Here is a 27179-nt window from a genome sequence, read left to right as displayed (position 1 = left end):
GATCTCAGGTGCTTAAGTTGGCCTTAGTGTGAAGTGGTTCAAGGCCCAGTAGGATAGTGGCTGAGGACAAAAAATGAAAGAGAAGGTGCAATGATGACAAACGGCGGTAGGGAGAACTGAAAGGGAGGCAGAGGCTTAGGGGGGTTTTTATAAATAAGGAGTACTGAATTAAAGAGGCAGGAGCTCCCACTGTGGCACAACAGGCGGGATCAGTGGTGTCTTGGAAGCACTGGGACACGGGTTCGATCCCTGGCCCAGAAGAGTGGGTTAAGGATCCGGTGTTGCAGTGTTGCAGCTTAGGTCTCGACTGCAGCTCAGATCTGATCTCCTATCAGCCCAGGGGCTCCATATGCCTCAGGGCAGCGAAAAATGGTAAAAAAAAGAAAGGGAGGGAGAGAGGGGCAGATATTCTAGTAGCAAGTCCAGCAGGGACCAGAGCCTAAACACAGGTAAAGGTCTGGAAGGCACCAGAAGACAGAAAAGGAATGAACCCTTTTTGAAGTGGTCCTATTTAATATTTCCTGGAATAGGGAGTATTCCTGGCAAACTGGGCTTTAGCATAACATTGTTCCCAGCCAGCCAGCCCCGCCCCACCCCTCTGAGTCAGCTCCTAGCTCTCCCACTTCTCTGAAGATACCAGATCAGTACCACTGTCCACTGGCCTCTTCTTCCTAGGTCTGAGCTGCTGAAGGTGACATCTACAGTCATACTGTGTGGCCCCTGGGGTATCTGGCCTCCACTTCAGAGAATGACCTCAAAATCCCAAACCCCCTGACTAACAGACCACCCACACTCATGTCTGTCCTGCTGGATGGGATACTGCTTTCTCGGAATCTCAGGCCCCCCCAGCCCCACCTTCTCCTGGGTCTTTCACCCTCTCAGCCCTCCTTGTCTTCTGTGCCCTTTGCATTTTCCTATAACCAACCCCTCCTCCACCTGACCCTGCAACACTTTCCCTTCAAAGCCAAATTTCTTGAAATGATGGCTTCATATCCTCACCTTCTCATTCACACCGTCGCGAATCTGGTTTCTACTTCTGCGTCACATCTTCCTAAGGTCACCAATGCCCTCCTAAAGGCCAACAGGAGGGTCAGGTCGGAATCCTCATCTCTTTGACCTCTCTGTAGTCTCTGATGTGGAAACTGGGGTGGGGGGGCGCTGCTCTCTGCAGGCGATTCTCCTGGCCTCCCACCTCCCTCCAGTGCTATAAAAGCTGTGGGTCCCCCTTGGATTCCAACTCCCAGCCCCTTCTTTCCCCATTCTATGCATTTGCTTTAGGAAAAGTCACCTCATCTGTGGACCCTCCACAGTCCAGCCCACTGGCCCAGCTAGAAACTGGTATAGCGAGCTCTCCCAAGAGCTTCCTTTCAGTGATGGGCTTGCTGTCTCTACTCCTGGTTGTAGTCAAAGACAAGAGTGATCTCTCTAATGTCCAGATTTGGTGAGGACCCTTCTTTTGCTCCCCCACCCCCTTTCCTTAGCTAGTTTGTGGCCCAGACCTGAAGTGCCTCCTCCTGACTCTCTTGAGTGCATATGAAAGGTACTCAATGGATAGATAGTATTGGACAGCTGTCAGACACAGTGACTTTCAAGCAAGGAAGGTCACACTGGTATGTTCCTCCTGGAAACCAGATGTCTAGTAGAGGCTGAGGTTCCTATACCTGTGCAGCTCTAACTTGTAGACCCTGTTGTCAAAAGCAACAATCATCTGATTTCAATTCCTTCATCCAGGGGTGTGTGGGAGATTTGGCAAACAGCAGAGGGCAATTTAAAGACAAATTAGTTCTTGATGCTTTGAAAAAAGGAAAAAATTAAACATGTTTATTACGTTTGCTCCCCAAGGTTCAGTTAGAGGTACAAGTTGAGTTTCCAGAAACATTTACGGGATGTCGGCAAACTCTCAAAGGAAAAAGGAGAGGAATAAGGGTACAAAAGAACAAGAGCAAGTGCAATGTGGCCACAACGAGGCGGGCAGGTGTAAGGGTGCAGGGGCAGCCAGAGGCAAAGCTGCACCCAAATCCCCCCTCTCCATCAAGGCTACCTCTACATACTTGGCTCGCTGGAAAATACTCAACTACCTGCCCTGTGCTCTGGGTGATGATGATGATGCAAGTACCAGAACAGGTACTATAGCCAAACCACTCCCCTTCCCACACAATCTGACCAACTACTTCTGCTGAGCCCAATGGGCCAGTCTGGCTGACCACATCTGAGAAGGGAGGACCTGAACTATCAAGTGACCCCACAGTGGCTCTCCCATGGGGCTGAAAGGCAAGTTGCAATGCAAGCATTCCTCCACTCCAGTTTTGATCTCTCTACATAGTATTTCCCAGAATCCTAATATCGAAGAAACCAGTTACTGTTTAAGCCAGTTAGCACATTCTTTCCCCTTCACTACTTTCATTCATCAGGACTACTGAAACCACTCACCCAAGGGTCCCGTGGGTGCTGGAGTTCAGAGCCAGGCCATGCACTTTCACAATGACTTCAAAGGCACCCCCATCTTCCCAAAAGGTCCACCCGCACCAGAAGCAACACAGGAGGAGACCTGAAGAATAGCATCCCCAGACCCTGCCCAAGTTACTCACAGGGAGGTTTAGCTTGACGGCATCCACAGGCTGCTGGAAAGGCCACGCAAACTGGTGTTTCCATAGTGTCTTGAGCACCACTTTGAGCAGATATTGCAGTTGGTTGGTCTGCCTCTTGGGCTTGTTGGGGTTAGAAGTCTCCGGGGGTGGGGGGTTGGTGCTGGCTGTATTGGCTTGCTGGGGTTGGGCCTGGGCCTGCGTTGTAGACATTTGGGTAGTTTCTAGTCCATCCCCCATTACTGGCAGATTTCTCAATCTCGTCCCAGGGCCGCTCTCCGCAGACATGCTACTGATCCCATCACATTCTTCACTGGGCACTCTACAAGGAAAGAGAAAAGTCACCATCAGAGACCAGGCAGTAGATGGGTGCCACTCACAATGATATTGCCCAGGGCTGTGGCCTCCAAAGGCTGAGTTCCTTTAGTGAAAACTGATTAGGTTGACTGGGGAGACACTCTGTGCACTAACTAAAGGGCCCTAGTGTCTACTCTCCTCAAGGACTCATCATCCAGCAGAGAAAAGAGATCAGGTACCAATTTTGAGGGAGTGGGCATGGAGTCCAGAGTCCAGTAGGAGCTGGAAGGGGCTGCGGGAGCTACAGAGTTCAAGAGAAAGTGGGTCTAACAAGCATTAAACAAGTTTTCACATCTGTGAGTTTTGAGGGGACACTGTGTGTGAGAGATAATGATTTGCAAGGCCCAAACTACATCATTTTCATTACATTTCTTTCTTTCCTTTTGTCTTTTGTCCTTTTAGGGCCCCACCTGAGACATATGGAGGTTCCCAGGATAGGGGTCTAATCAGAGCTGTTGCTGCAGGCCTATGCCAAAGCCACAGCAGTGCTGGATCCAAGCAGTGTCTGCGACCTATTCCACAACCCACGGCAACGCCAGATCCTTAACCCACTGAGTGAGGCCAGGGATCGAACTCGCAACCTCATGGTTCCTAGTCGGATTTGTTATCCACTGCACCATGATGAGAACTCCCATTTTCATTAAATTTCTTATTTATGGTTCATGAAGCATAAAGCCAAATCGATAATTCCACTTGGCGAGTAAGGGCTGGGCAGGATGGAGCAGGAAGGTCACCACCCTTGAATAGCCCATGCAGTCCACTGCTCAGGGCCAAGTCTTGTACTTCGGAAGAAAATTTTCTTGATAACTTAATGCATGTTTGCTGATGAAAGGTAACTAACTGCTGATAACATAAAAATGAATCCAGGAGTTCCCACTGTGGCACAGTGGTTAACGAATCCAACTAGGAACCATGAGGTTGTGGGTTCGATCCCTGGCCTTGCTCAGTGGGTTAAGGATCCGGTGTTGCCGTGAGCTGTGGTGTAGGTTGCAGACGCGGCTCGGATCCCGCATTGCGTGGCTCTGGTGTAGGCTGGTGGCTACAGCTCCAATTAGACACCTAGTCTGGGAACCTCCATATGTCGTGGGAGCTGCTCAAGAAAAGGCAAAAAGACAAAAACATAAAAATGAATCCATACATGACCTACAATTTTATTAACCAGCTTTTCAAAGCTTATTTATAAAGGTACAGAGGAGCACCTCCTGTGACAGCTCCTATGGAAGGGGGGGCCACATGAGAACGCTTTTCAGTGATTGGCACTCTGTCCTACACACTGCCCTCAACCCCCTGCTGCTTCAGCCCACATCATGAGCATCATTTAAAGGGCAACTTTGCGCACTTGTCCAGTTATTCTAACAGGACAACTGCAGGACAGTGGGTGCATGGTTTTTACTGTCAAACTGCCCTGCAACAAACACATTAACCCATTCCTTTACTCAGAGTGCTGAGAGTTTCCATACTCTATTAATGAGAAGAAACATCTGCTTAAAAGTATACTGACCATTTGCACTCTTTTTGTGCACTATTTTTCCAATACTATTCTACTGGCATGAAAAAGGAATGATTCTTCCTAGACGAAGAAAAGCTGTAAACCAGAAGCTGCCTACATCTAACAAGCAGCTCTAGTAATAAAGCTAGGAGTTCAGAAGGGGTAAGAAAACCTCTCTGGCTGAGGAAGTCAGGCAAGGGCTTAGGAAAAAGAGGGTAGGTTTTTAGGATCATGGAACTCTGAGAGGCAGAGGGGACAGAAAAAACAACTGGCTGGCTGTGTCACAGCTTTCTGGAACACACTTAGCACATATTAGGCACTCTAGTTGCTGAATTACTTTATAATTCAGTCCAAGTGTAATTTAAAACAAGGTTCTCATAATGGTTTTTGTAAATGCAGTTCAGGTAAATTACCAAATTTTAAAAGCACAAGGAGGAGTTCCTATCGTGGCTCAGTGGAAAGGAATCTGACTAGTATCCACGAAGATGCAGGTATGATCCCTGGCCTTGTTACAGATCTGGCGTTGTGAGCTGCTGTGTAGGCTGGCGGCTACAGCTCCAATTTGATCCCTAGCCTGGGAACCTCCATATGCTGCGGGTGGTACAGCCCTAAAAAGAGCACCACCACCGCCCAAAAGGCAAAAGGAGAGAACTTGCTATGTAAAACCAACTCGGTGCTGAGTTCATCATGGGGGGCTGTGGAGAGCTAGACCTCTGGCTCCAGGCCTCAATATAACTGACACAGCCAGGAAAACAGCTTTCTTTCCAGTGTGCTCTGGTTAACTATAGGCCTATCAATTGGCTAGAGAACCCAAAAAGAGAATGCTGCTCCAAAGAAAAAGGCTGCATCAGGGAGGCGAGTCATATGGGAGCAGCTGGAGGCCACCTCTTGCAAGACTCTGAATCTTTGTTTGCTTTAAAAGGAAGGACTCTTCTCTACCCCCATCCACCAAAAAGATAAAGAGATTCAAGAGTGCTTTTTGCCTAGTCATAGATGAGATGGATACTAATCACTCAAAAAAAACCTGCCAAAACCTTGAATAATTCATTAATACTTTTAATGAACAGGAGAGGACAATAATGTCCAATGCTGGAGGAACGGCATGTTACAGCAGTGTGAGTTAGGTGTCTCGAGGTGGTCTTGCACCTGATGTTAAACTTTAGTGTTTAATGATTTCTAACTGCTTCCAAGATGCCAGGCAAGAATTTAGAATTTGCACCTTCCCAGGGTAACTCCCAAGATTTTAGAGAGAAAGGACAGCTCCTATGGCAATCTCTTAAGTTCTCTATGTGAAGAACACCAGCCCAGGAAGAGCACTTACAGGAAGAGGGTTTGAGGGTTGTAAAGCCGATTCCTGATACTTCTCTTTTGCATACACTGTGCTAGAGATGGAGAATGGCTGGCCAGCAGCCTGTGGAGAGCATCCCCCAACACAAGAGAGCAGTATGCCATGAGTTTAGGACCACAAAGGGACATTTCCCTGAAGCAACTTCATTTGATGGTGTACATGTAAAACTTTGCAACAGCACAAGTTTGCAGAAGCACTGTGGATTGCGGAAGCATACTTTCCAAAGGCAGATGTGACTGGATAGGCCAGCTTCAGGTTCTGGGGAATAAAGGTACTTCCTTTTTCCTACCAGAGGTACTCCTGGTATAAGTATGGCCAGAAATAAGGGCCAAGTGGTCCTGGAAGGCCACTGGTGGGAGGGAGGTACATGAAGTACACTTGGCCAGGAGCTTGGAAATGAAAAAATGGACTCTGGAGCCCATACTTGAGTAAACATACCCCAATGAAAGCAGGAAGGAAACCACATACAGATCCAGGGAAGGGGAGCATCCAAAGGCTGAGGTTAAGATGTGGAATCTTGAGCTTGCTCAGAGAACAGAAGAGAGGGAGGAAAGAACAAGGAGCTAAGCTGAATCGCCTGACACTGAGTATGACATGGGAAGAAGGGAAGAAATCTGGCTGAAGGCATGTCACTGCTGACCTAAGGTGAAGCACAGTCTGAAGGACAGCCTGAGGAGGGGACAGAGGGAGGTAGCACCCTGGAAGCTGTGTTCAGCTGTGCATGGAGCCTTGCAGACAAAAAGCATGCATTCCTTCCTGAATAGAGTGGCAAGGAAGAGAGAAAAGATTTCTCTATGAGTTCTGAGGTTTAGTTGATAAAGAGTGGGACCTCAATCTCAGAGAAGCAAGGTCTAGAGTAAGTGGATGGGGGGGTAATAATTTATTGGGCAACTATAGAAACTGGGGTTGGGGGCCAGTAAGACAGAAGGGGGAAACAGAATGACAAATGACGCAAGCAAAATGCCACCAGAAGCATTTGGTTTGGTGGCCATGAATGAGATACAGGACATGCTGAGTGCTTGGACATAAGTACTGATAAAGGGATAGTACTACAGAGAAGGAAATAGGTCAGTGGGGTTTAAGGATGCCTGGAGTCAGCTGGAGAGGGTTTCCATGCAGTAGGGACAGCATGTCCAAAAGAGCAAAAGGGGATGAATGAACTGTGACCCCCATCATGAAGAGAAGCTTGGATGTGCTATGCTATCTCTCAGTGAGCCTGGGAAGCTGGATGGCATTAAGTGAAGATAAAGAATAAAGTGGGAGTTCCCGTCGTGGCTCAGTGGTTAACGAATCCGACTAGGAACCATGAGGTTGCGGGTTGGATCCCTGCCCTTGCTCAGTGGGTTAAGGGTCCGGCGTTACCGTGAGCTGTGGTGTAGGTTGCAGACGCGGCTCGGATCCCACGTTGCTGTGGCTCTGGCGTAGGCCGGTGGCTACAGCTCCGATTCAACCCCTAGCCTGGGAACCTCCATATGCCGCGGGAGCGGCCCAAGAAATAGCAAAAAAAAAAAGAAAAAAAAAAGACAAAAGAAAAAAAAGAATAAAGTGACGTTTGGTTTCCACTAATAGATCTCTCCCAGAAAAAAAAAAAAAAAAAGATTCAGGAATTACACAGCTAAGCAAGTGCCAGGTGAGCTAAGGCAGGCAAGGGACAGGAGCAGCCCCACTGTGAAGTATATATTCTACCCCTAGGGCAGTGGAGCTCTATTCAGCCACAAGGATGCAGGCTGCCACGGGGCCAAGTACATCCCACCAGGAGGAAGCAGCCCCATATATTTTCCATCAAGTAATGACATTCTGGAAATCTTCATTCAAAAAGTGTCCCCAAGGCAAGATGAAGTCAAGGTAACTAATTTCTATAGTTTCTGGGCAGGACTGTGCCTTTTCTCTTTCCAAAGTGACTCTCAGCAAAACTAAAGGATGGTGGGCTCTGGACACAACCATCTGCCTTCACCTTCAAGCCAGATCCATGTGGGCCCTTAAGTCAAGGAAGCTGAATTTTCTACTCAAATAATGAACAGTTTTTTCTGCAGAAAACCTGACCCTTTAACTTTGTCTCTGCTTTAAACCACTACCTTTTTAGCCTGCCAACTCACATCTAATAGTGACATTTAAATCCACACAACTCTGAGACTGCTTCTAGCCTCATCCTTACTTTGAAGATAAGGAAACTGGGGCACAGATGTAACTTACCCAGAAAGTGGAATGATCAAGCCTAACCAGCTACAGTGACCCATCATAATACGACATGATTCCTGGAAGTTTCAGTTGACTTTAAGCCAAAGAAGTCTCCATTTGTGAGCTGAACATGCACCCATAGGAGGGTCCAATGGAAACAGCTGGGACAGGCTGGCCCATCTTAAGTAATGTAAAAAACTAATAAATGCATAAAACCTACACACTTGTAACAAGTGAGGTCAATTCCTAAGGAAACAAAATGCTAGATGTTGATAGCTCAAATGCGAAGGCATGATATGAATTTGAGAGATGAGATGGATTCATAAGTACCTCAAAGTTTCCTTCTTTCCCCTCCCTCCTTCTCTCCCTCTCTCTTTCCTTCATTCTTTCTTTGTTTAGGGCCACACCGCAGCATATAGTGGTTCCCAGGCTAGGGGTTGAATTGGACCTGTAGCTGCTGGCCTACGCCACAGCTACAGCAACACAGGATCCAAGCCGGGGCAACGCAGGATCCCCGACAAACTGAGCAAGGCCAGGGATTGAACCCACATGCTCAAAGATACTAGTCGGATTCATTTCCGCAGCACCACAAAGGGAACGCCCTTCAAAGTTTCTTTTATGAAGCACTGAGGACAAGCAATGACAGATGATACTCATGATCCCAATGTGAGGGATTGCCACATACCAACGACTGGGCAAGTGGGACCATCATGGGATCCCTGGGATTTCTGTTCTGTACCCACTTGGGGGCCCGGACAGCATTCACACCTACAGTCTGCACCTTGCAAGCTCAGCCTCCATATGCAAGTAAAACTCCTTAGGAAATTTTAAGCCATTCATTCATACCGCAGCAAAGAAACCAACAAGAATTTCTCTAGTCTTCTGTAAGCCAAGAAGAGAGGGCTGGTGAGCAGCTCTACCTGAGAGCCAGGACAAACTTTTTTAAGGCACAGATCCAACTGGGTGGCCACCTGGGGTAAATTCTTCCCACAGTGGTTGCCACCACCCCACATTGTCCTTGCCCTTAGCATCGACACTCCAAACATGGTGGCCACAATGGTCCCTTCCTTGTCACCTTCATGCCATTCATTCACTATACCTGGTGCTTCCTTGATCTCTGTCTAGTGGTTCCAATGGACAGCCCCACCACGCACACCTGGGAGCCCAAGTGCAGGGCCATCTTACTTCACCCTTGTCCTCCCAGTACATAGCAAGTACTTAGTAAATGGCTCAGGTACAGAAGTCACCCTACAGGGACCACAAGACTGTCACCCTAGGGCTTCTAGTTCAATTTCAAAACTCTGGAAAAGAAAACCACTATGTACTCTCATGCGGAAAACGTGACAGCTTTACCCTCACTTGCTCAGCCAATGTGTCCTATCTGAGCTACATTCCAGGCTTGGGAACTCTGCAGTCAACATGATGTTCTTTGAGTGATTAAGCAATACTTGGGTGAGTATTGTGAAAAAGAATGGCAGGGCTGCTGTGGCCATGGACTCCTGTGGTGGATAAGGCAGAGGGAGACAAGTCTTGTGATGGACAGGGGAAGGCACAATTGATGCAGTACCAAAGGCACAGGTCTGGAAGCAGGAGAGATAACCATGCATGTGAAGAGTTGAAAGGAGGACAGGCAGGCAGGCAGAGCATAGGGGCCATGTTACCACGTTGGGCTTTTGTCTTTACAAGTCCCAGACTGTGTAGTAGGAAATGCAGCGAAAGAAGCAAGGGTGTGGAAAGTGGAGGAACACTTGGATGGGGCCCTGTGGTTAGATTTCAGGAACACTGGGGGTTGGAAACAATATAAGAATCTCATTCCTACCTGGAACATAGTTTCATCTTCATCTATACCTGCATGCTGCAGCACACTGTTTACAAATATAAAAGATGGGATACATAGGGACTGAGTAAATCAATAAGGATGTATGCAGGGTTGCTCTCTGCATGCTCTGAGTCTTGCAGGAAATGAATGGCTCTCAACACCAAGGATCCATGGGGAGAAAGCTGAAAACTCAAACTTATTCTCATGACAGAGTAGACACTGTCTTCAACCAAAGTTTTACAACCAAAGATCCAAAAATGCTGTTCCCTCTGTCTTCACACTGACCTGTGGCCAAGAGGTGGGTGCCACCATGTACTCTGTTGAATTAGCTGAAAGTCAAGGAACAGAAAGAGAATTTCATTTACTGTTTCCAACCCAAAGAGGGCTGCATGACCCAGTGTGTCCAATGGGTGTGTCCAATTCCTGGATCTACTTCCAAAAGATACCTTATAACACATTCCTAGTTTAGAGGAATAAGAAGAAAAAAGTGAAGAAAAATTAGATAGCCAGTGTCCTCATTCCCAAACTTGAGTACTGAGGCACGCAAGGGTGTCACAGTAACTCAGAGAGGCACTGTGGGAACTATCAGCCAAAGGTAATTGATAATTAATGTTAGACTGTACTATATTCCTTTCGACAGAGGCTGACTAGCTACACTTTGTACTTGTAGTTCCATCTTCAGTCCTAGTCTCCCAGAAGTCCCACAAAGCCCAGCGACCTCACCCACCTTGATTTTGTCCTGTCCATTCACTCATCATCCTGAAGTGACACAACACGTAGGCAGCAAGATGCAACAAGGGAAGACAAGAGCAGTTCAGGTTAACTGGAAGGCTTCATGAACTCTTCCATGAAATACAGCGACCACACTTAGCAGAGCTTTATGCAGACTACCACCAAATGCACCTGTGCCAGGGCTTATTGGAAAGCTCACCAGCAGGTAGGTACCTGCTGCCTCCGGGGCTGATGCCTTGTACTGAACACTTGACTGCATCCACTTATTTAATCCTACAGCAAGCCCATAAGGCAGATAGTGGAAGCATCATCTTCATCCTCCAGGCAATGAAGAATAAGAGTAGGTGGTTTTCCAGTCAGCTGGAGGTCACCCATAGTCCATCTGACCGTGTCTCTTGATTGCTCTATATCACAGCTGCCTCTGCTCATCAAGCAAGGGGTGACAGTCAGTCCAGTTACCCAACACTGCTGGGCCTGAGGGTCTGTGGTTTGGCCGAAGGCACCCCACTTCCACATCCCAGCATATATTAGTCAACAGACCTGCCCTCTCTGCAAAAGCAGCTGAATGTTACATGACCCTTAAGCAAGTGAGGTTAACTTCCAAAGAATTTCATCCCTGTAAAAACAAATCAAAGTCAAGAATATCCTCATGGAGAATCCACTGTGGCTCAGAGGTTGGCGAACCTGAATGGCATCCATAAAAGGACGTGGGTTCGATCCCTGGCCTCATTCAATGGGTTAAGGATCCAGCATTACCGTGAGCTGTGGTGTAGGTGTCAGACATGGCTGGGATCACCCGTTGCTGTGGCTCTGGGGTAGGCCGGCGTCTACAGCTCTGATTGGACCCCTAGCCTGGGAACCTCCATATGCTGAGAGTTCAGCCCTAAAAAGACCAAGAAAAAAATAATAATAATAATAAAAATAAAACAGCTTAAAAAAAAAAATATCCTCACAGCACCTGGCCATCTATGACTTGGCTCACATCATAGGTGAAATTAGCAGCACACTTCCCTGCTGCTGCCATTGGGAGAGGGGTCAAGGGGAGAGTAGAGCAAATTGTTATTTATGCTTCCCAAGCAATAAATAGCCCTGGGGGCCATGGCTTAACTGGTTTCATGCCAAGAAAAATGCTTGCCAATGCCAACTGATACAAGCCTCATGAAATTACAAATTCACAGTAGCACACACCCTTCAGACAGAAGAGGTCCCCTCCCCATCACCGCAAGATTCTCCTATAAAGGATCATTTGGGGGAAGAGCGAAATTTTACCCAGTGACAAAGAAAAGGGGATAACCTAGTTATTTCTCAATACTAGTCAATCTGCAGCAAATCTTATCCTGTCCTAGGTACATCTTTCTTGAAATGCTGGTTATACTGGTTCCAAAATACTAATATCAGAAAGTATGTTTGCTCCTGGTCCCAAAGCAGAAGCTACTTTCCATTCAGAGTGAAGGTGCCTGTTTCACTGTGCGATCTGTGTCAGTAGGGAAGCACAAGCAGGATTACTTTTCCATCTGACCAGCTCAGGCAGCTGGTGAGAACAGTGCTCGTGTCATCAGCCAGACTGAGCTGTCTGGAGCCTGGCCAGGGCTGTGCACTGAGGCAGCTCTTATAAGCCTTAATCCTCCTTCATGCAGCTTGTACACGCCCTGACCCCTGGCCCTAGGACTTGCCAAGCAGGGCCCTATAACCTCAGACTCAAGCTTGCCTTGAACCAGGTGACCCAAGGCGATGAACTAGCTTTCTTGCCAGGGGTGTGTAGACACATTCAAGCTCTCTGTCTCCCACTGGAGGGAACCAGGTCCATAAAGACCTTGTAACCATGAAGAGCAAGAACCAGGCCAGGGAAGGCCACAACCTTACCAATCAGAATTCCAGTCTCTTTGCTTTAGAAACCAAGCAGCAGACACATTAAATTAGGGGCAGTGAAAATTTTGTACCACATTTTCCCTATGAGAGCTGCCAGCAGCTGGAGATAAAGTAAAAAGTTCCATTGTTATGTAAGGCTTACATCACGGTGTTGATGGTTACATCTGGGCAGATGGGCTTGTGAATTTAAAATGTTCCTGAGGAGTTCCCATTGTGTTGCAGCGGAAACTAATCAGACTAGGAACCATAAGGTTGCAGGTTCGATCCCTGGCCTGGCTCAGTGGGTTAAGGATCTGGTATTGTCGTGAGCTGTGGTAAAGGTTGCAGACGTGGCTCAGATCCTAGGTCGGGAGCTATAGTTCCAAATCGAACCCTAGCCTGGGAACCTCCATGTGACTTGGGTGCCGCCCTTAAAAAAAAGTTCCTGAGATGGGTATGTAGTCAAAAAGAAAACAAAACTTTGATGTGGACAAGATCAAAACTGCTAAAACATATCAGCAGAGGGAGGCTAATTTTTTCTATAAAGGGTTGGAGAGTATTTATAGTCAGCTGTGCAAGACATGTAGTCTTTGCAATACTTCATTCTATATAAGACTGCATTCAGCAACAGCACTGCAGCTTACTGAATCACAGAATGCAAAATCAGATAAAATTAGGTCAAGTGGGTACATGAAACCATAAAATGAAGTGGGATATGGTGGTGGGTCTGTGGATGACTATACCCACTTACATTTAAAAGCCAACCAGAGTGTCTGTCATGGCTCAGTAGGTAACGAACCTGACTGGTATCCATGAGGATGCAGGTTCGATCCCTGGCCTTGCTCAGTGGGTTAAGGATCTGGCATTGCTGCGGCTGTGCCATAGGCTGGCAGCTGTAGCTCCAATTTGACCCCTAGTCTGGAAACCTCCATATGCCACAGGTGCAGCTCTAGAAAGACAAAATACATACATACCTACCAACCAACTGGGAATTTCTGTTATGGCTCAGCAGTTAATGAACCTGACCACTATCCTTGAGCACTCAGGTTTGACCTCTGGCCTCATTCAGGGGGTTAAGGATCAAGCACTGCTGTGAGCTTGTGTGGTGTAGGTTGCAGAGGCGGCCCAGATTCAGCACTGCTGTGGCTGTGGTGTAGGCCGACAGCTGCAGCTCTGATTTGACCCCTAGCCTGAGAACCTGCATGTACCTCAAGTGCGTCCCTAAAAAGATCAAAAAAAAAAACACAAAAAATCAAAAACCCAAAAAACAAAAAAAACCCCACCACAACAACAACCAAATAACCCCAACCCAATAACCTCTTGATGTGGTCTTTTGATATGTCTACCTTCTTTACCTGGTGAGCTAGCCTCCAGGCACTGCTTCTCAAAGCAACCTTGACTTGGCCAAGTCTCCAAATTAGAGGCTGGAAGACTGACAGAAATATAATGGCGTTAACTTAAACTCTGCATACCCAGTGAGATAGGTCTCAGGTTGTGTCCTTCAGAAGTAAGGTAACAGCAACATATTCTTCTGGTTGCCTCTTTCATTTTATTTTTTTATTTTTTTGTCTTTTTTGCTATTTCTTGGGCCGCTCCCGCGGCATATGGAGGTTCCCAGGCTAGGGGTCGAATCGGAGCTGTAGCCACCGGCTTACACCAGAGCCACAGCAACGCGGGATCCAAGCCGAGTCTGCAACCTACACCACAGCTCACGGCAATGCCGGATCCTTAACCCACTGAGCAAGGCCAGGGACCGAACCCGCAACCTCATGGTTCCTAGTCGGATTCGTTAACCACTGCGCCACGACGGGAACTCCCTGGTTGCCTCTTAAAGTTATCAGTCCGGAGTTCCCGTCATTGCACAGTGGTTAACGCATCCGACTAGGGGCCATGAGGTTGCGGGTTCGGTCCCTGGCCTTGCTCAGTGGGTTAAGGATCCGGCGTTGCCGTGAGCTGTGGTGTAGGTTGCAGACGCGGCTCGGATCTGGAGTTGCTGTGGCTGTGGCTGCAGCGTAAGCCTGCGGCTGCAGCTCCAACTAAACCCCTAGTCTGGGAACCTCCATATGCTGTGGGAGCGGCCCTAGAAAAGGCAAAAAGACAAAAAAATAAAATAAAATAAAATAATTACTCCTACTCCTCTACCTGCACACCCTCCGCCACCTTTTCCCTTGGCACATGAAAGTTCCCAGGCTTGGGGTCGAATAGGAGCTGCAGCTGCCAGCCTATGCCACAGGCACAGCAATGCTGGATCTGAGCCACATCTGTGACGCAAGCTGTAGCTCGAAGCAACGCAGATCCTTAACCCCGGAGCAAGGCCATGGATCTAACCCATATCCTTATGGAACTAGTCAGGTTCATAACCCACTGAGCCACAAAGGGAAGTCCTCTAAGTGCCTTTACTTCCACACTTTTCATGCAGATTGCAAAGCCAACAGAGGCAGTAAGGCCAGGCACTTCCTCCGCTTAGATGAGTTTCCCAGTACGAAGCACAGGGAATAATGAATGGAGAAGAGAAGAATCTGAAAGGCAGCAAAAATGAGAGAGGATGTACACTTCACCGAAGATAGAGAATCTATTGAAATAAAGAAAATGTCTAAGAGTGAGAAAGTAAGATTAGCCAAGCGAGGCTAACATTACAGGCTTGGGCTGCTGGGGTATAGATCACACTGGTTCTCTGGAACTCTCCCATTTCCAACAAAAGGATAAAAACCAAGTTTATGATTCTCATGAACAAAATGTAAAGCTAGTACAAAAAAACCCAACTATGGTGTTTCTAGCACATCAAACACCAAGGAAACACGTTAGTGCTGACCACCAAGCAAGTGCTCAAAGTTAAGATTGTTTGGGAATCTGGGAGGCCAAGAGTAAGGTAAACAAAGTGCAGTTGATGAACAATCTGTAATAGCCGATGGCTAGCAACACACCAGGGAGAGGCAGTCCACTGCATGTGGCTGAAATGTTCCAGCACACACCAGCTCACAGGCACAGTTAGTCCTTCTATGCATAAGTGGAAACAACATAAAACTGATCAACAGACCCATGAGTGGGAAAGGCTAACAGAGTAGAAGATATCCACACAAAAGCACATCATGCCTCTGAGCTTCTCTTCAAAGCAGCAGAATGGTAGCTGAGAGGGAGACTCAAGGTGTTCCTGGGATAGACTCACACTAACTGAGGACAAAAGGGGCTCAGAGAACAGGCTAACAAGAGCTTTCAGAGATACTATAACCCTGGCATCCAAATGATTTTAGTCATGTTCATCAAGAGTCCTCACCAAAAGGGAAGGCCAAAGCAGCCTTCAAAGTTCAAAAGGAAACATGAAGACACACCAAGAAGCCAGGAAGAGACACATTTGTCAAGGATAAGGGCACACACTGACTCAGGGTTGAGAAATAAAGGAGCTCTGATGAAGAGCTGATGCTTATGGATGACCTCTTCATTAATGTTATTACCCTCTGACCTTCACTGTGAGGTTCAATTTTAAAAGATCTGAGAGGAGTTCTCATCATGGCTCAGTGGTAATGAACTCCACTAGCATCTATGAGGAAGCAGGTTCGATCCCTGGCCTTGCTCAGTGGGTTAAGGATCTGTTGTTGCCGTGAGCTGTGGTGTAGGCCAGCAGCTGCGGCTCCGAATTGACCCCTAGCCTGGGAACACTGTGGGCACTGCCCTCAAGAGACAAAAAACAAAATATCTGAGAAAAAGAAGGATGCACTGGAGTTCCCGCTGTGGCACAGTGGGTTAAGGATCTGGCATTGTCTCTGTGGCAGCGCAGGTTTATCTCTGTGGCGGTGCAGTGGGTTAAAAGGACCAGCACTGCCACAGCTGCAAAGGTAACAGCTTCAGCTTGGATTCAATCCCTGTCCTGGGAACTTTCATATGATGTGGGTGCGGCCAAAAAAAAAAAAAAAAGGGGAGAAGATGAATCTGTCATTACCAGGCACTCTCAAGAAGTGGCTCCAGCTAAGGTGACTTTTCCTCTCACCTCGTTTCACCTTTCATCAGATAGAGAACCCAAATAACAGTCAGAGCTAACAGTGTCTACACTAGATTTGCACTGCCAAGGGTACAGCAAAGCACCCTTGACAGTCGAGCCGTACCGAGCAAGTACGCCAAGGGGTTCTGGTTTCTATATAGCACTGACATCCCGACAGGTGCTTCTCTTCTCAGGTATGGGCAAGCCACCTCTATGCACTGCAAGGGGGCCTCTGCCCTCAGCAAACGTTCAATATCTACTTTTGCCCTGACAATCTAACCATGTCAGTTTGAGACATATGTGCAGACTTAAATAACCAACTGCCTCTAGATCTCAGTAACTTTCAGAGTGCAAAGAAGCCAGTCAGGGACAAAACTCGCACCATTTCAGATGAGAACAGCTAGGGAGGCAAAGAACTTGACAGGGCTCTGAAGCTTTGTAAAAAGTAATGTTCTTGTTTGCTATTAATTCCACCCAATTTACACTGAAGTAAAATGACCCACAGAAGTCAAGTGTCCCAACTTGATACTGACAGGAAAGTGGACAAGTGCTAGAGAGAAACGGGTAAACACCACAAAGTGTGTTTGATTTCTAGGGTGGGGGGCACTCACTCCCCTCACCCAGGTCTCCAGCCACTCTGTTCTAGGCAGAAGGACTTGCTGCAGGTGACCACTGGTAAAGCCAGCCCTGGGTGCTCTGCCCCAGAGGACCATGGGCTGCAGCGGAATCTCACAAACTCACATTTTTGTTGCACAGCCCAGGTTTACACCCTGGCAGACATACAGTCAGGTCAGCTTGTCCTTAGCATCCACTTAGGAAAATAAGAGTTGTTCACTGGTAAGGAACTTCAGCCCCCCAGAAACCAAAATCCCTTCCCTAGTGCACAGACTATCACAATTCCAATAAACCTGCAGCATTTCCTGGAACTCCGCTGCCTGCCTTTGTATTAAAACCAGGAAAAATATTTAAGTATGTACGGTTAACGTTCATCATACAGGAAGCTTCAAAACAGGGTCTATCTAGTGAGTGTACAGAGTGACTGAAATAAAAATGTGTGCACATACACATCTCTGAGTGAGTAATGCCACCTGTACTCACTGGGTTTAGTAAATGGTTCGCAAAGCATGAGGAAAGCTGGAGACCCACATGCTACAGGCCAGTGGCCAGTGGCCCTTCCCCAGCTCTCTACATCACTCTCTGGGATTCTATGAGTTCTCCTAGACTCCATGCTGTGCATGTCTCACCTAGGAAAGAGCAGAACTGGGGCAACAGCCCCACTATCCTCTCTGGAGTCTCAATGTCTTCCCACCAATGATTTCTACACCTGCTGCTTGGGACCTGGGGCAAAAAGCTGCAAGAGTATAGAAGTGTTCTCCCATGTAACCAGTAACACAGATGGGTGGCCATGTTCCTCCCACTCTCCACAAGCCTTATGCCAGTCAGAGATGTGGCTGAGCCCCTACCCTCTACCAGTCTACTTGGTGGAGAAGCAAAGCTTCAAGAGGCATGCCCAGGGCTCAGGTCTTATTAGGACAGAAATGAGAAAGAGAATCTAGCCAAGAATTCATCAAAAACAATAGGGCCTGAAGTCTTCAGTAGCTCAGAAAGGGAAGTCAGAGGAGGATCTGACAGAATGGCAGTGCAGGCTGCTGCAGAGACGAAGAGATTCTTCATGCTTGTACCCTATCTACATGTATCTGATAAAAATGAATGTGACTGGAGTTCCTGTTGTGACTCAGTGGAAACGAATCTGACTAGTAACCATGAGGTTGCAGGTTCGATCCCTGGCCTCACTCAGTGGGCCAGGGATCTGGTGTTGCTGTGAGCTGCGGTGTAGGTTGCAGAGGAGGCTCAGATCCTGCATCTTTGGCTGCGGCAAAGGCTGGCAGCTATAGCTCAAATTCAACCCCTAGCCTGGGAACCTCCATATGCTGCAGTACGGCACTAAAAAAAAAACTAACCACTGAAGCACTTTATTTTTCTAACAACCACATTAATGTAAAAAAGTGAAGTTAACAGTACATTCAATGACCCTAAATAAACCCAAAATATCATTTCAATGTGTAAACACTTCAAGAGACTGAGATATTTTACTTTTTTTTCATACTAAATGTCTGAAATCCAAGTGTGTACTCCACACTTTCAGGACCTCTCAATTCAGGAGTGAAATTTTCACTCAAAATATTTGATCTGTATTTAGATGTTATAAAGTCTGAACTGGAAAAAGTAGATTCACATACCCAAGATGTTCTAAATATACTTAAATGTTCTCCAAAACTAAACTATCAGTTTTAAATTTTAAATAGAATTCAATAAAATTTAAAAATTCAGTTCCTTAGTTGCATACCCACATTCTGATGCTCAAGAGCTCCATGAGATTAATGTTGGCCTTACTGTAAAGATGTAGAAGGTTCCTCCTTTAGGAGCTAGAAGGGCTAGGGCATACATTTTAGGAACTCTGCCCCAGGGCCAGAGGGATCCAGACCAACACACATTTAGGGTTGGTTTGACCTGAGTCAGTTCACACCCACCACCTTCATCACCCAGACCCATCTGTGCTTTCTGCTTAAATATAATTATTTAAAACAAAACATGGGGAAGTTCCCATCGTGGCACAGTGGTTAACAAATCTGACTAGGAACCATGAGGTTGCGGCTTCCATCCCTGGCCTTGCTCAGTGGGTTTAGGATCCAGCACTGCTGTGAGCTGTGGTGTAGGTCGCAGACACGGCTTCGATCCCATGTTGCTGTGGCTCTGCCATAGGCCAGTGGCTACAGCTCTGATTTGACCCTGAGCCTGGGAACCTCCATATGCTATGGGGAGCGGCCCTAGAAAAGGCAAAAAGGCAAAAAACATGAACATATCATATATGATGTGTGAATCTGTTTGGGAGAGACATATTTTGGGAGACAACATGGAAAATCTTAGTATGGGATGCAATTATTGTTGATTTTCCACAATGTTTATTGTGGTTTTACGGGACAATAACCCTCCTTTTTTAAAGAAACAGAAAACTTTAAAAACCTTTTATGTTACTCTTTTATTGTGACAAAACACACATAACATAAACTTTTTTTTTTGGTCTTTTAAAGGCAGAACCCACAGCATATGGAAGTCCCCAGACTAGGGGTAGAATCTGAGCTGTAGTTGCAGGCCTACACCACAGCTACAGCAAGGTATAATCGAAGCCATGTCTGGGACCTACACCACAGCTCATGGCAACACCAGATCCTTAACCCACTGAGCAAGGCCAGGGATGGAATCTCATCCTCATAGATCCTAGTTGGGGTTCGTTACCACTGAGCCATGACGGGAACTCCCTATATAAACTGTTTTTAAGCACATAGTTTAGTGGCATTAAATACAATCACACTGTTGGGCAACTATTACCTCTCTCCATCTCCAGAACTTTTTTCACCTTGCAAAACTCTATACCCATTAAATACCAACTCCCCATTTCCTCCTCCCTCCAGCCCTTAGTAACCACTATTCTACCTTCTGTCTCTATGAATGTGACTACTACTCTAACTACCTAATATAAGCGGAATCACACAGGATTTCTTCGTGACTGGCTTCTTTCACTTAATATAATATCCTCAAAGTTCATCCGTGTGTAGCCTGTATCACAATTTCCTTCCTTTTTACAGCTGAATAATATACCGCTGTATAGATACATCATATTTGTTCATTTATCCATCCACGGACACTTGGGTTGCTTCCACCTTTTGACCATTATGACAATACTACTATGAACAAGGATATACAAGTATTATTTGGGGTCCTGGCTTTCAAGACAATGCCTTACTACCAAAGCGATGTTTGCTAAAGTACATGAGGTAAGATATCACATCTGCGATTTAGGAAAAAATGTGCACTGATAAAACAAATGTGGCAAAATATTAATTGGTGAATCTAGTTTTCATAGATTTGAAAATTTTCCAAAATTAAGAGAAAAAGAAGAAAAAAGCCATTAACGTCAAAACCAGCCAGCATCTGCTGCTACAAAGAGCCAGTATAAAAATAAGTACAAAGAGAATTTCCCACTGTGGTGCAGCAGGATCAGTGGTGTCTCTGGAGCGCAGGGACGAAGGTTCGATCTTCAGCCCAGCACAATGGGTTAAGGATCTGGCATTGCCACAGATGTAGCATAGGCTGGCCCCTGGCCCTGGAACTCCATATGCATAGGTACAATGAAAACAACATTGGTGTGGCTGCAAGCCCAAGATTCTTAATGGCACTCGATGTACACAAAGGCAGATCAGCTCCCAATGAGACTTTCTCCTCAAAGTGAACAGAAGGACTGTGAGAAACTCAAAGGGTAAATGTACCCCTTCTCCCATGGGGATTGTTGGTCACTTTACTTATGGGTTAGGCATCTCACAATTTGGGGAACACTTTTGAGGGCACAGAGAGCAAATTTATCGTAGAGGTTATTTAAGGAACAAACAAAGGAGTTTCTGTCGTAGCTTAGGGGAAACAAATCTGACTAGCATGCATGAGGACGAAGGTTCGATCCCTGGTCTCACTCAGTGGGTTAAGGATCTGGCATTGAAGTGAGCTGTGGAGTGGGCCAGTGGCTACAGCTCTGATTTGACCCCTAGCCTGGGAACTTTCATATGCTGCAGATGAGAGCCCCCCCCCCCAAAAAAGAAGGGAAACCACCTAAATGCCCATCCTCAGATGAATGGATTAAGAGGATGTGAGATACACACACACTGGAATACTACTCACCCATAAAAAGAAAATAACGCCATTTGCAGCAACATGGATGGAACTAGACTCATACTAAGTGAAGTAAGTCAGCAAGAGAAACACAAATACCGTATGATACCACTTATATCTGGAATCTAATATACCACACAGATGAACCTTTCCACAGAAAAGAAACTCATGGACTTGGAGAACAGACTTGTGGTTGCCAAGGCGGAGGGGGGAGTGGGATGGACTGGGAGTCTGGGGTTAATAGATGCAAACTACTGCATTTGGAGTGGATAAGCAATGAGATCCTGCTGTATAGGGAACTGTATCTAGTCACTTGTGATGGAATATTATGGAGAGTAATGTGAGAAAAACAATATATATATGTGTGACTGGGACACTTTGCTGTACAGTAGAAACTGACAGAACATTGTAAACCAACTATAATGGAAAAAATAAAAATCAATGAAAATTAAAAAAAGAGGGAGTTCCCATCATGGCTCAGTTGTTAACAAATCTGACTAGGAACCATGAGGTTGCGGGTTCCATCTCTGGCCTTGTTCAGGGGGTTAAGGATCTGGCGTTGCTGTGAACTGTGGTGAAGGTGGCAGACTCGGCTCCAACACTGAGTTGCTGTGGCTCTGGCGTAGGCCAGTGGCTACAGCTCTTATTTGACCCCGAGCCTGGGAACCTCCATATGCTGTGGGAAGCGGCCCTAGAAAACACTAAAAATAAAAAAATTAAAAATGATAAGAAATAAAAAGACTTTGAAAAAGGGAACAAAACAAGAACAAAGCGGGGGGGGGGGGGGAGGCAAAGAGGAGGGGTCAGACCCAAAGACAATCCATTTGGGATTTCTGACACTGTGATGAACCCTCTACAAACTTGGATGGCTCCTCCTAGTAGCGTAAGGAGCACAGAGTCATTTTGCACTTCCTTTTCTCTGGCCTCAGCCATAGGGCAGCTGGTGCTAAGCTGGTATGGTGTGCTGACCAAGCTGATGGTGAGGAAGTCAAGTCAGCACACGAGGGTGGCTTCAGAATAAGGTGGAGGGCGCCGACCCAGTCAGATGAAGGAAAGTAGAGCTCTGAGTCCATCCTCAATTTATGGCAAAGGAGAGCATACAATGGTCAGAGAACAAGCACTGAGTCCTCAGCTCTCTACAGCCTGGTGAAAACAGCCACCTAGGTCTCCATCATGCCAAGGCAGCTGGAACAGGCAAGGCCCAAATATGAGAAGCCAAATAATGTGAGCTCTATAGTCTCTATCCATAACAACTGGTGGAAACCAAAGTGGAGAACAACTCCTGAATTGCTTCATTTCTTCCATCTCTGGCTGGCCTGTTCAGCTCCCCCATACCTTACTCAGCCCTCCACATTTCTGGGCTCAGATATTAAGACCCAGAGCCAGCAAGGGTTGAGATGCTTCACCCAGATGCCTCCAAATTACTCCAGCAGAAAGGCAAGCATCTTACAAACTTAAAATCAGAAAACAGGTGGTCATCGTTTCTCCAACCCCAAACCACTATTAGGCCAGGTCAACCTAATGAAACCAAGAGAATGAAAGCTAGTAAAGGAGTGGCTTGTGAGGGCACTGCTCTCCCCATGGGGCACCATCCACAGCTAAGATTCTGCCCTCACAGACAGGAAGGCATGGGGTTATAACTCCCAGGATCCCACCACCACATCAGCAAGGGGCTCAGGTCAAGGAAGGTTTCCTGAGAAAGGAATTCACATTTTTGTTTTATTTTGTTTCTTGGAGAGGTTTGGTTTAAAGGCAGGATAGACAGTTAAAGTCACCTGACCTCTATGTTCAGATGGGAGTAGGGTGCCACACACTTGAACACAAGAATCCTCAATAACAGAGATATGCGAACAAGGTTTTAAAGCCCAGAGAATGGAGTCCCTGAAGATTTTACTGAGGACCCACTTTGGATTAAAAATAAGCTTCCATCAAGGCTCCCTCTCCCCATGACTTTTTTTTTTGTCTTTTGTATTTTCAGGGCCACACCTACGGCATATGGAGGTTCCCACGTTAGGGGTCAAATCCGAGCTGCAGCTGCCGGCCACAGCCACTCGGAATCTGAGCTGAGTCTTCAACCTACACACCACAGCTCAAGGAAATGCCGGATCCCCAACCCACTGAGCTAGACAGAGTTTGAACCCGCAACCTCATAGTTCCCTAGCTGGATTCATTTCCCCTGCGCCAGGAGGGGAGCTCCTCCCTGTGACATTTAAAACCAAGACTAGAGTGAGTGCCATGCAGATTATTAGAAGTGTACTCAAATGGAGTCAATGTTAAAAATTTAGTACTGGACCATTTCAATTCTCTTCAAGCTGCAGCAGACTTATAATGGCATTTTCAATGTGCCTTCACTAATCCTGTTACCATGTTAGAGCACTAAAATAGAATCTGTTCCCTTGGAGTTCACTGGTTGCCACAGGAATGGCATCAAAATGCATTATACTTTCAGGTGAAGAAATGCACCATGGGTACTTAAGAAGAAAAATGTTTATCAAATCCAGTCCAAACTCAAATCCTTTTAGTAATAAATGAGTGTAAGAATACCCATTACACCTAGAACACAGCTCAAACAGATGTGTTCCAAGCCTGGGGAAGAAAAGAAAATTTCATACAACACAAAGAACACCAGCCCTGTGGAAAATCCTCTAGAGAAACGCACCCAACCTGGCCAGGATGCCCTCCTGGGCCAGGCCCCACTATACTCTGCCCCCATCCAGGGCACACCCCAAAAGCAACAGAGCTCACAACACATACACACCTTCTCACTCCAAACCCAGAGTTGCATATTTCTGATTTATTCCATTTTCATACTGACCCATATTTATGAAAACATAAGCTTTCAACACCAAGAGAAACAAGTTCCCTCATAGTTTAGGTTGCCTATCTCTAGTGAGTAGAGAAAGATTTAACCTATTATAGATTTTATTTCAGTCCAAGGTACGATTTGAGATTTTTAAAAAAGTGTTTTTTATAGGAACTCCCTGATGGCTCAGTGGGTTAAGGATCCAGTGCTGTCACTGCTATGGCTTGGGTTTGATCCCTAGCCTGGAAACTTGTGAATGTTGCTGTAGTGGCCAAAAAAAGGTACTCTTTATAAAGAAAAAATTACCTCTACTGCACTACAGAGGTGATGGTCCCAACAAGACCTAGATGGAAAAAGGTTAAGCATGACGGCACTTTAGACCCTGCAAAATCCCAAATCAAGGGGTTCTGGTAAGGGTTGAGTTTGCCCCTGTCAACTCTGTTTTTGTGATCCAACTACTGTTCTCCTCACTAACCAGTATCTATCTGGGCTGCCCTGCTTCTTACTTTCAGTGCCCCACTTCACTTGTATGTGCAAATATGCATCTGTCTTGCATGGGTCTATAAGATGCTGCTGCTGAGATGAAGAACAAGCTGAAAACCAACTGGTCCAAGCTGGCCAAGCAGCAGAGGCTTGGGGATGACTGAGTATACCCCTGTCATTTGAAGTACTCTTGGTTTAAATGAAAACTTCTGATTTCTGCTTCAGCCATTCGACACCTTACTGTATATCTTTTAACACTACAGGCTCTTGGGATTCAGTACAAAGACACCTGCCTTCATGGGCTTACATTCTGCCCTGGGGGGTGGGGGGTACTGGGGACATACAGACAACCAAAAAAGAAAACAACAACTAAAATTATGAGATGTACTATGGAAAAAAGGAAAGGGCAGGGGGCACATGGCACTGGGGGTTTTAAAAGTCCCTACTCCATGGACTTTCATAAGCAAGGCTCTGTAGTTTCTGATCTCTTCCCATGTTACTCATATCATGCATCAAATGGAGTAACAGTCTACCTAGCTAACAAATTCTCTCCACTGAAACATCTCATTCATGTGTATATTATTCTAAAGATGGTTCCCCAGATACATATCTACTTTGAACACAGGAGCTTATGGCTTATTTAAAAACACAGCTTCCATTCAGTGACAGAATCTTTACACCATCACCTTTAAAGATAATGAAAAAAGACAAAATTTATTCACCTTTGAGAATTTACATCTAAGACAAAAAAACTCATTAAGCCAATTTCATACTACAATTTTCCCTTTTGCCTATTTTTTATTTTATTTTATTTTATTTTTTAGCCTTTTAGGGCTGCACCCACGGCCATAGCATATGGAAGTTCGCAGGCTAGGGTCGAACCAGAGCTGTAACCACCGGCTTACACCACAGCCATAGCAACATGGGATCCGAGCCACGACCTACATCACAGCTCCCGGCAGTGCTAGATCCTTAATCCACTGAACAAGGCCAAGGATCAGATCTGCATCCCCATGGATACTAAGGTGGATTCATTTCTGCTGAGCCATGATGGGAACTCCCTGCTTATACATTTATTATACAAGCATATTTTCCTGCAAAGAGTCAAGTCTGAGAGGCAAGTCATCCTTGACTCGAACCCTCAAGGCAGGATACAATGACAGCAAATCTTAGGTTTACATTGTTACACCTAGAAGAATGCAATTTTTTTATGGTACATCAGTTATTGTGGTGGTAGTAACAAAATGATTCCTTAAATAAAAATAAATGTCACAACTGTAAGCCCTGCTGAATGACAGCTCTTTAGGTGACCAAAGCCTGATTTTTCATTTCACAAATACACTCCACTTTTAATTAGGAAAGCAGGCCAAAAAGAGTACCCTCATTATAACAAGCCACTGTACTTAAATGTTCCCTACCTTAATCTTCTCTATCTCAGAATTCTCAGATGTTTCACAGCTCTTATGTGCCAAAGGCAAAAGCATGCCTTCATCTGGGGAGGTGCCTTCACGACCCCCACCCATGACTACACCCCGAGGACCAACTCTTTGCTGCTGGAAACTGTGCCTCAAGGGTCCTTGCCATGAGAAAACATCTATAGATGTTTAAAAGCCAAAACACCTCAAACTGAAAGTGTCCTCGATTTGGCGTTTCACAAATCCGGGCCCCAGAGGATTCCAGCAAAGGAGAACAGATCCATCCTCATTACTGGGCCAGGAAGGAGCACCTCCTTTTGCAGTTCAGTACCCTTGACTCATCTGAAATCACCATGCCTAGTGCACACCCAGGAGTCCTCCTAACAGCCATCTACCAACAATGCCAACAGCTCAAGGAGGCCAATAGGAGTATCACTCAAAACAGTGACAACCAGACAGAAAAAGCCAAGGAATAATAAACTCACTTTTAACTTAAAACAAGATTAGATGACAATATAAAAACCAAAGCTGAAAAAATCCTGAAACTCAACAATCAGAGCAGCTGTTTCAAGGGTTTTCTGGCCACTTGAAGGTCCCAGGAGGGTGGCACTGTGTGTAAGCCTACCCTACCACAAAGCTCAACACCACCAAGAAGACAGGCTTACCTCTGTTTCCAGGACACCAGGTTAGAAGCAGCCTACTGAAAGGGGAGAGGAGCAGTTTAGAGAAGAAAGAAACAGCTGGCAATTCGATAATATCATGTCGTTTTACCAAAAGAAAAAATAGCCAAAAATGTAACTGTTATGGCAGAGAGCAACAGCCTTAGTCTACCTGTGCAGGCACCACCAGTTAGTCTGTTGTGAATATGATCAACATTCAGCATGGGGGCCCAGGTGGTTACCCAGAAGAGGTAAGGCACACCCATTAAATTTTTTTTTTTAAATTGTGGTAAAATATACATAACATAAAATTCACCATTCCAATCATTTAAAAAATTTTTATTGTAATTGACTTACAACGTATTAGTTTCAGGTGTACAGCCAAGTGAATCAGATATATACATCCATTCTTTTTTCCCATATAGGTTATTACAAACTATTGAGTAGATTTCCCCGAACTATACAGTAGGTTCTTACTATTTTATACAATAGTATATATATGTTATTCCCATCCTCCCAATTCCTTCCCCCCCCCCCAGTTTCCCCTATTGTAACAATAAGACTGGTTTTGAAGTCTGTTAGTTTTGTAAGTTATTTTGAATCATTTTTATTGGATTTTAGTGATATTAGTGATATACTATTTATTTTGTTTGGCTTACTTCATTCCATATAATAATCTCTAGGTCCATCCATGTTGCTACAAATGGCATTACTTCATTCTTTTTATGGCTGAGTAATATTCCATTGTATATATGTACCACATCT

The 27179-nt window shown here is 45.8% G+C and overlaps 1 protein-coding gene across 6 annotated transcripts in view; it reads right to left on the bottom strand.

Annotated features, from left to right (window-relative positions):
- Positions 1 to 27179, bottom strand: part of BRD4 (bromodomain containing 4) — a 95318-nt gene that overhangs the window by 34638 nt on the left and 33501 nt on the right. For 4 of the 6 annotated variants that reach the window (XM_047776758.1, XM_047776759.1, XM_047776757.1 and 1 more), the window contains one exon: positions 2589 to 2907. In XM_047776758.1, the coding sequence (XP_047632714.1) occupies positions 2589 to 2873 (285 nt within the window). In that variant the 5' untranslated portion in view covers positions 2874 to 2907. Of the gene's footprint in view, positions 1 to 999; positions 1072 to 1661; positions 1793 to 2588; positions 2908 to 27179 lie in introns of those variants that run through there. The other 2 variants (XM_047776760.1, XM_047776761.1) reach the window with 2 other exon arrangements.

The sequence above is a fragment of the Phacochoerus africanus genome, chromosome 4 (genome assembly GCF_016906955.1).
Source record: "Phacochoerus africanus isolate WHEZ1 chromosome 4, ROS_Pafr_v1, whole genome shotgun sequence".
Taxonomy (NCBI): Eukaryota; Metazoa; Chordata; class Mammalia; order Artiodactyla; family Suidae; genus Phacochoerus; species Phacochoerus africanus.
The sequence above is the reverse complement of the archived record's forward strand: the minus strand, read 5'-3'. Positions and strand labels throughout refer to the sequence as shown.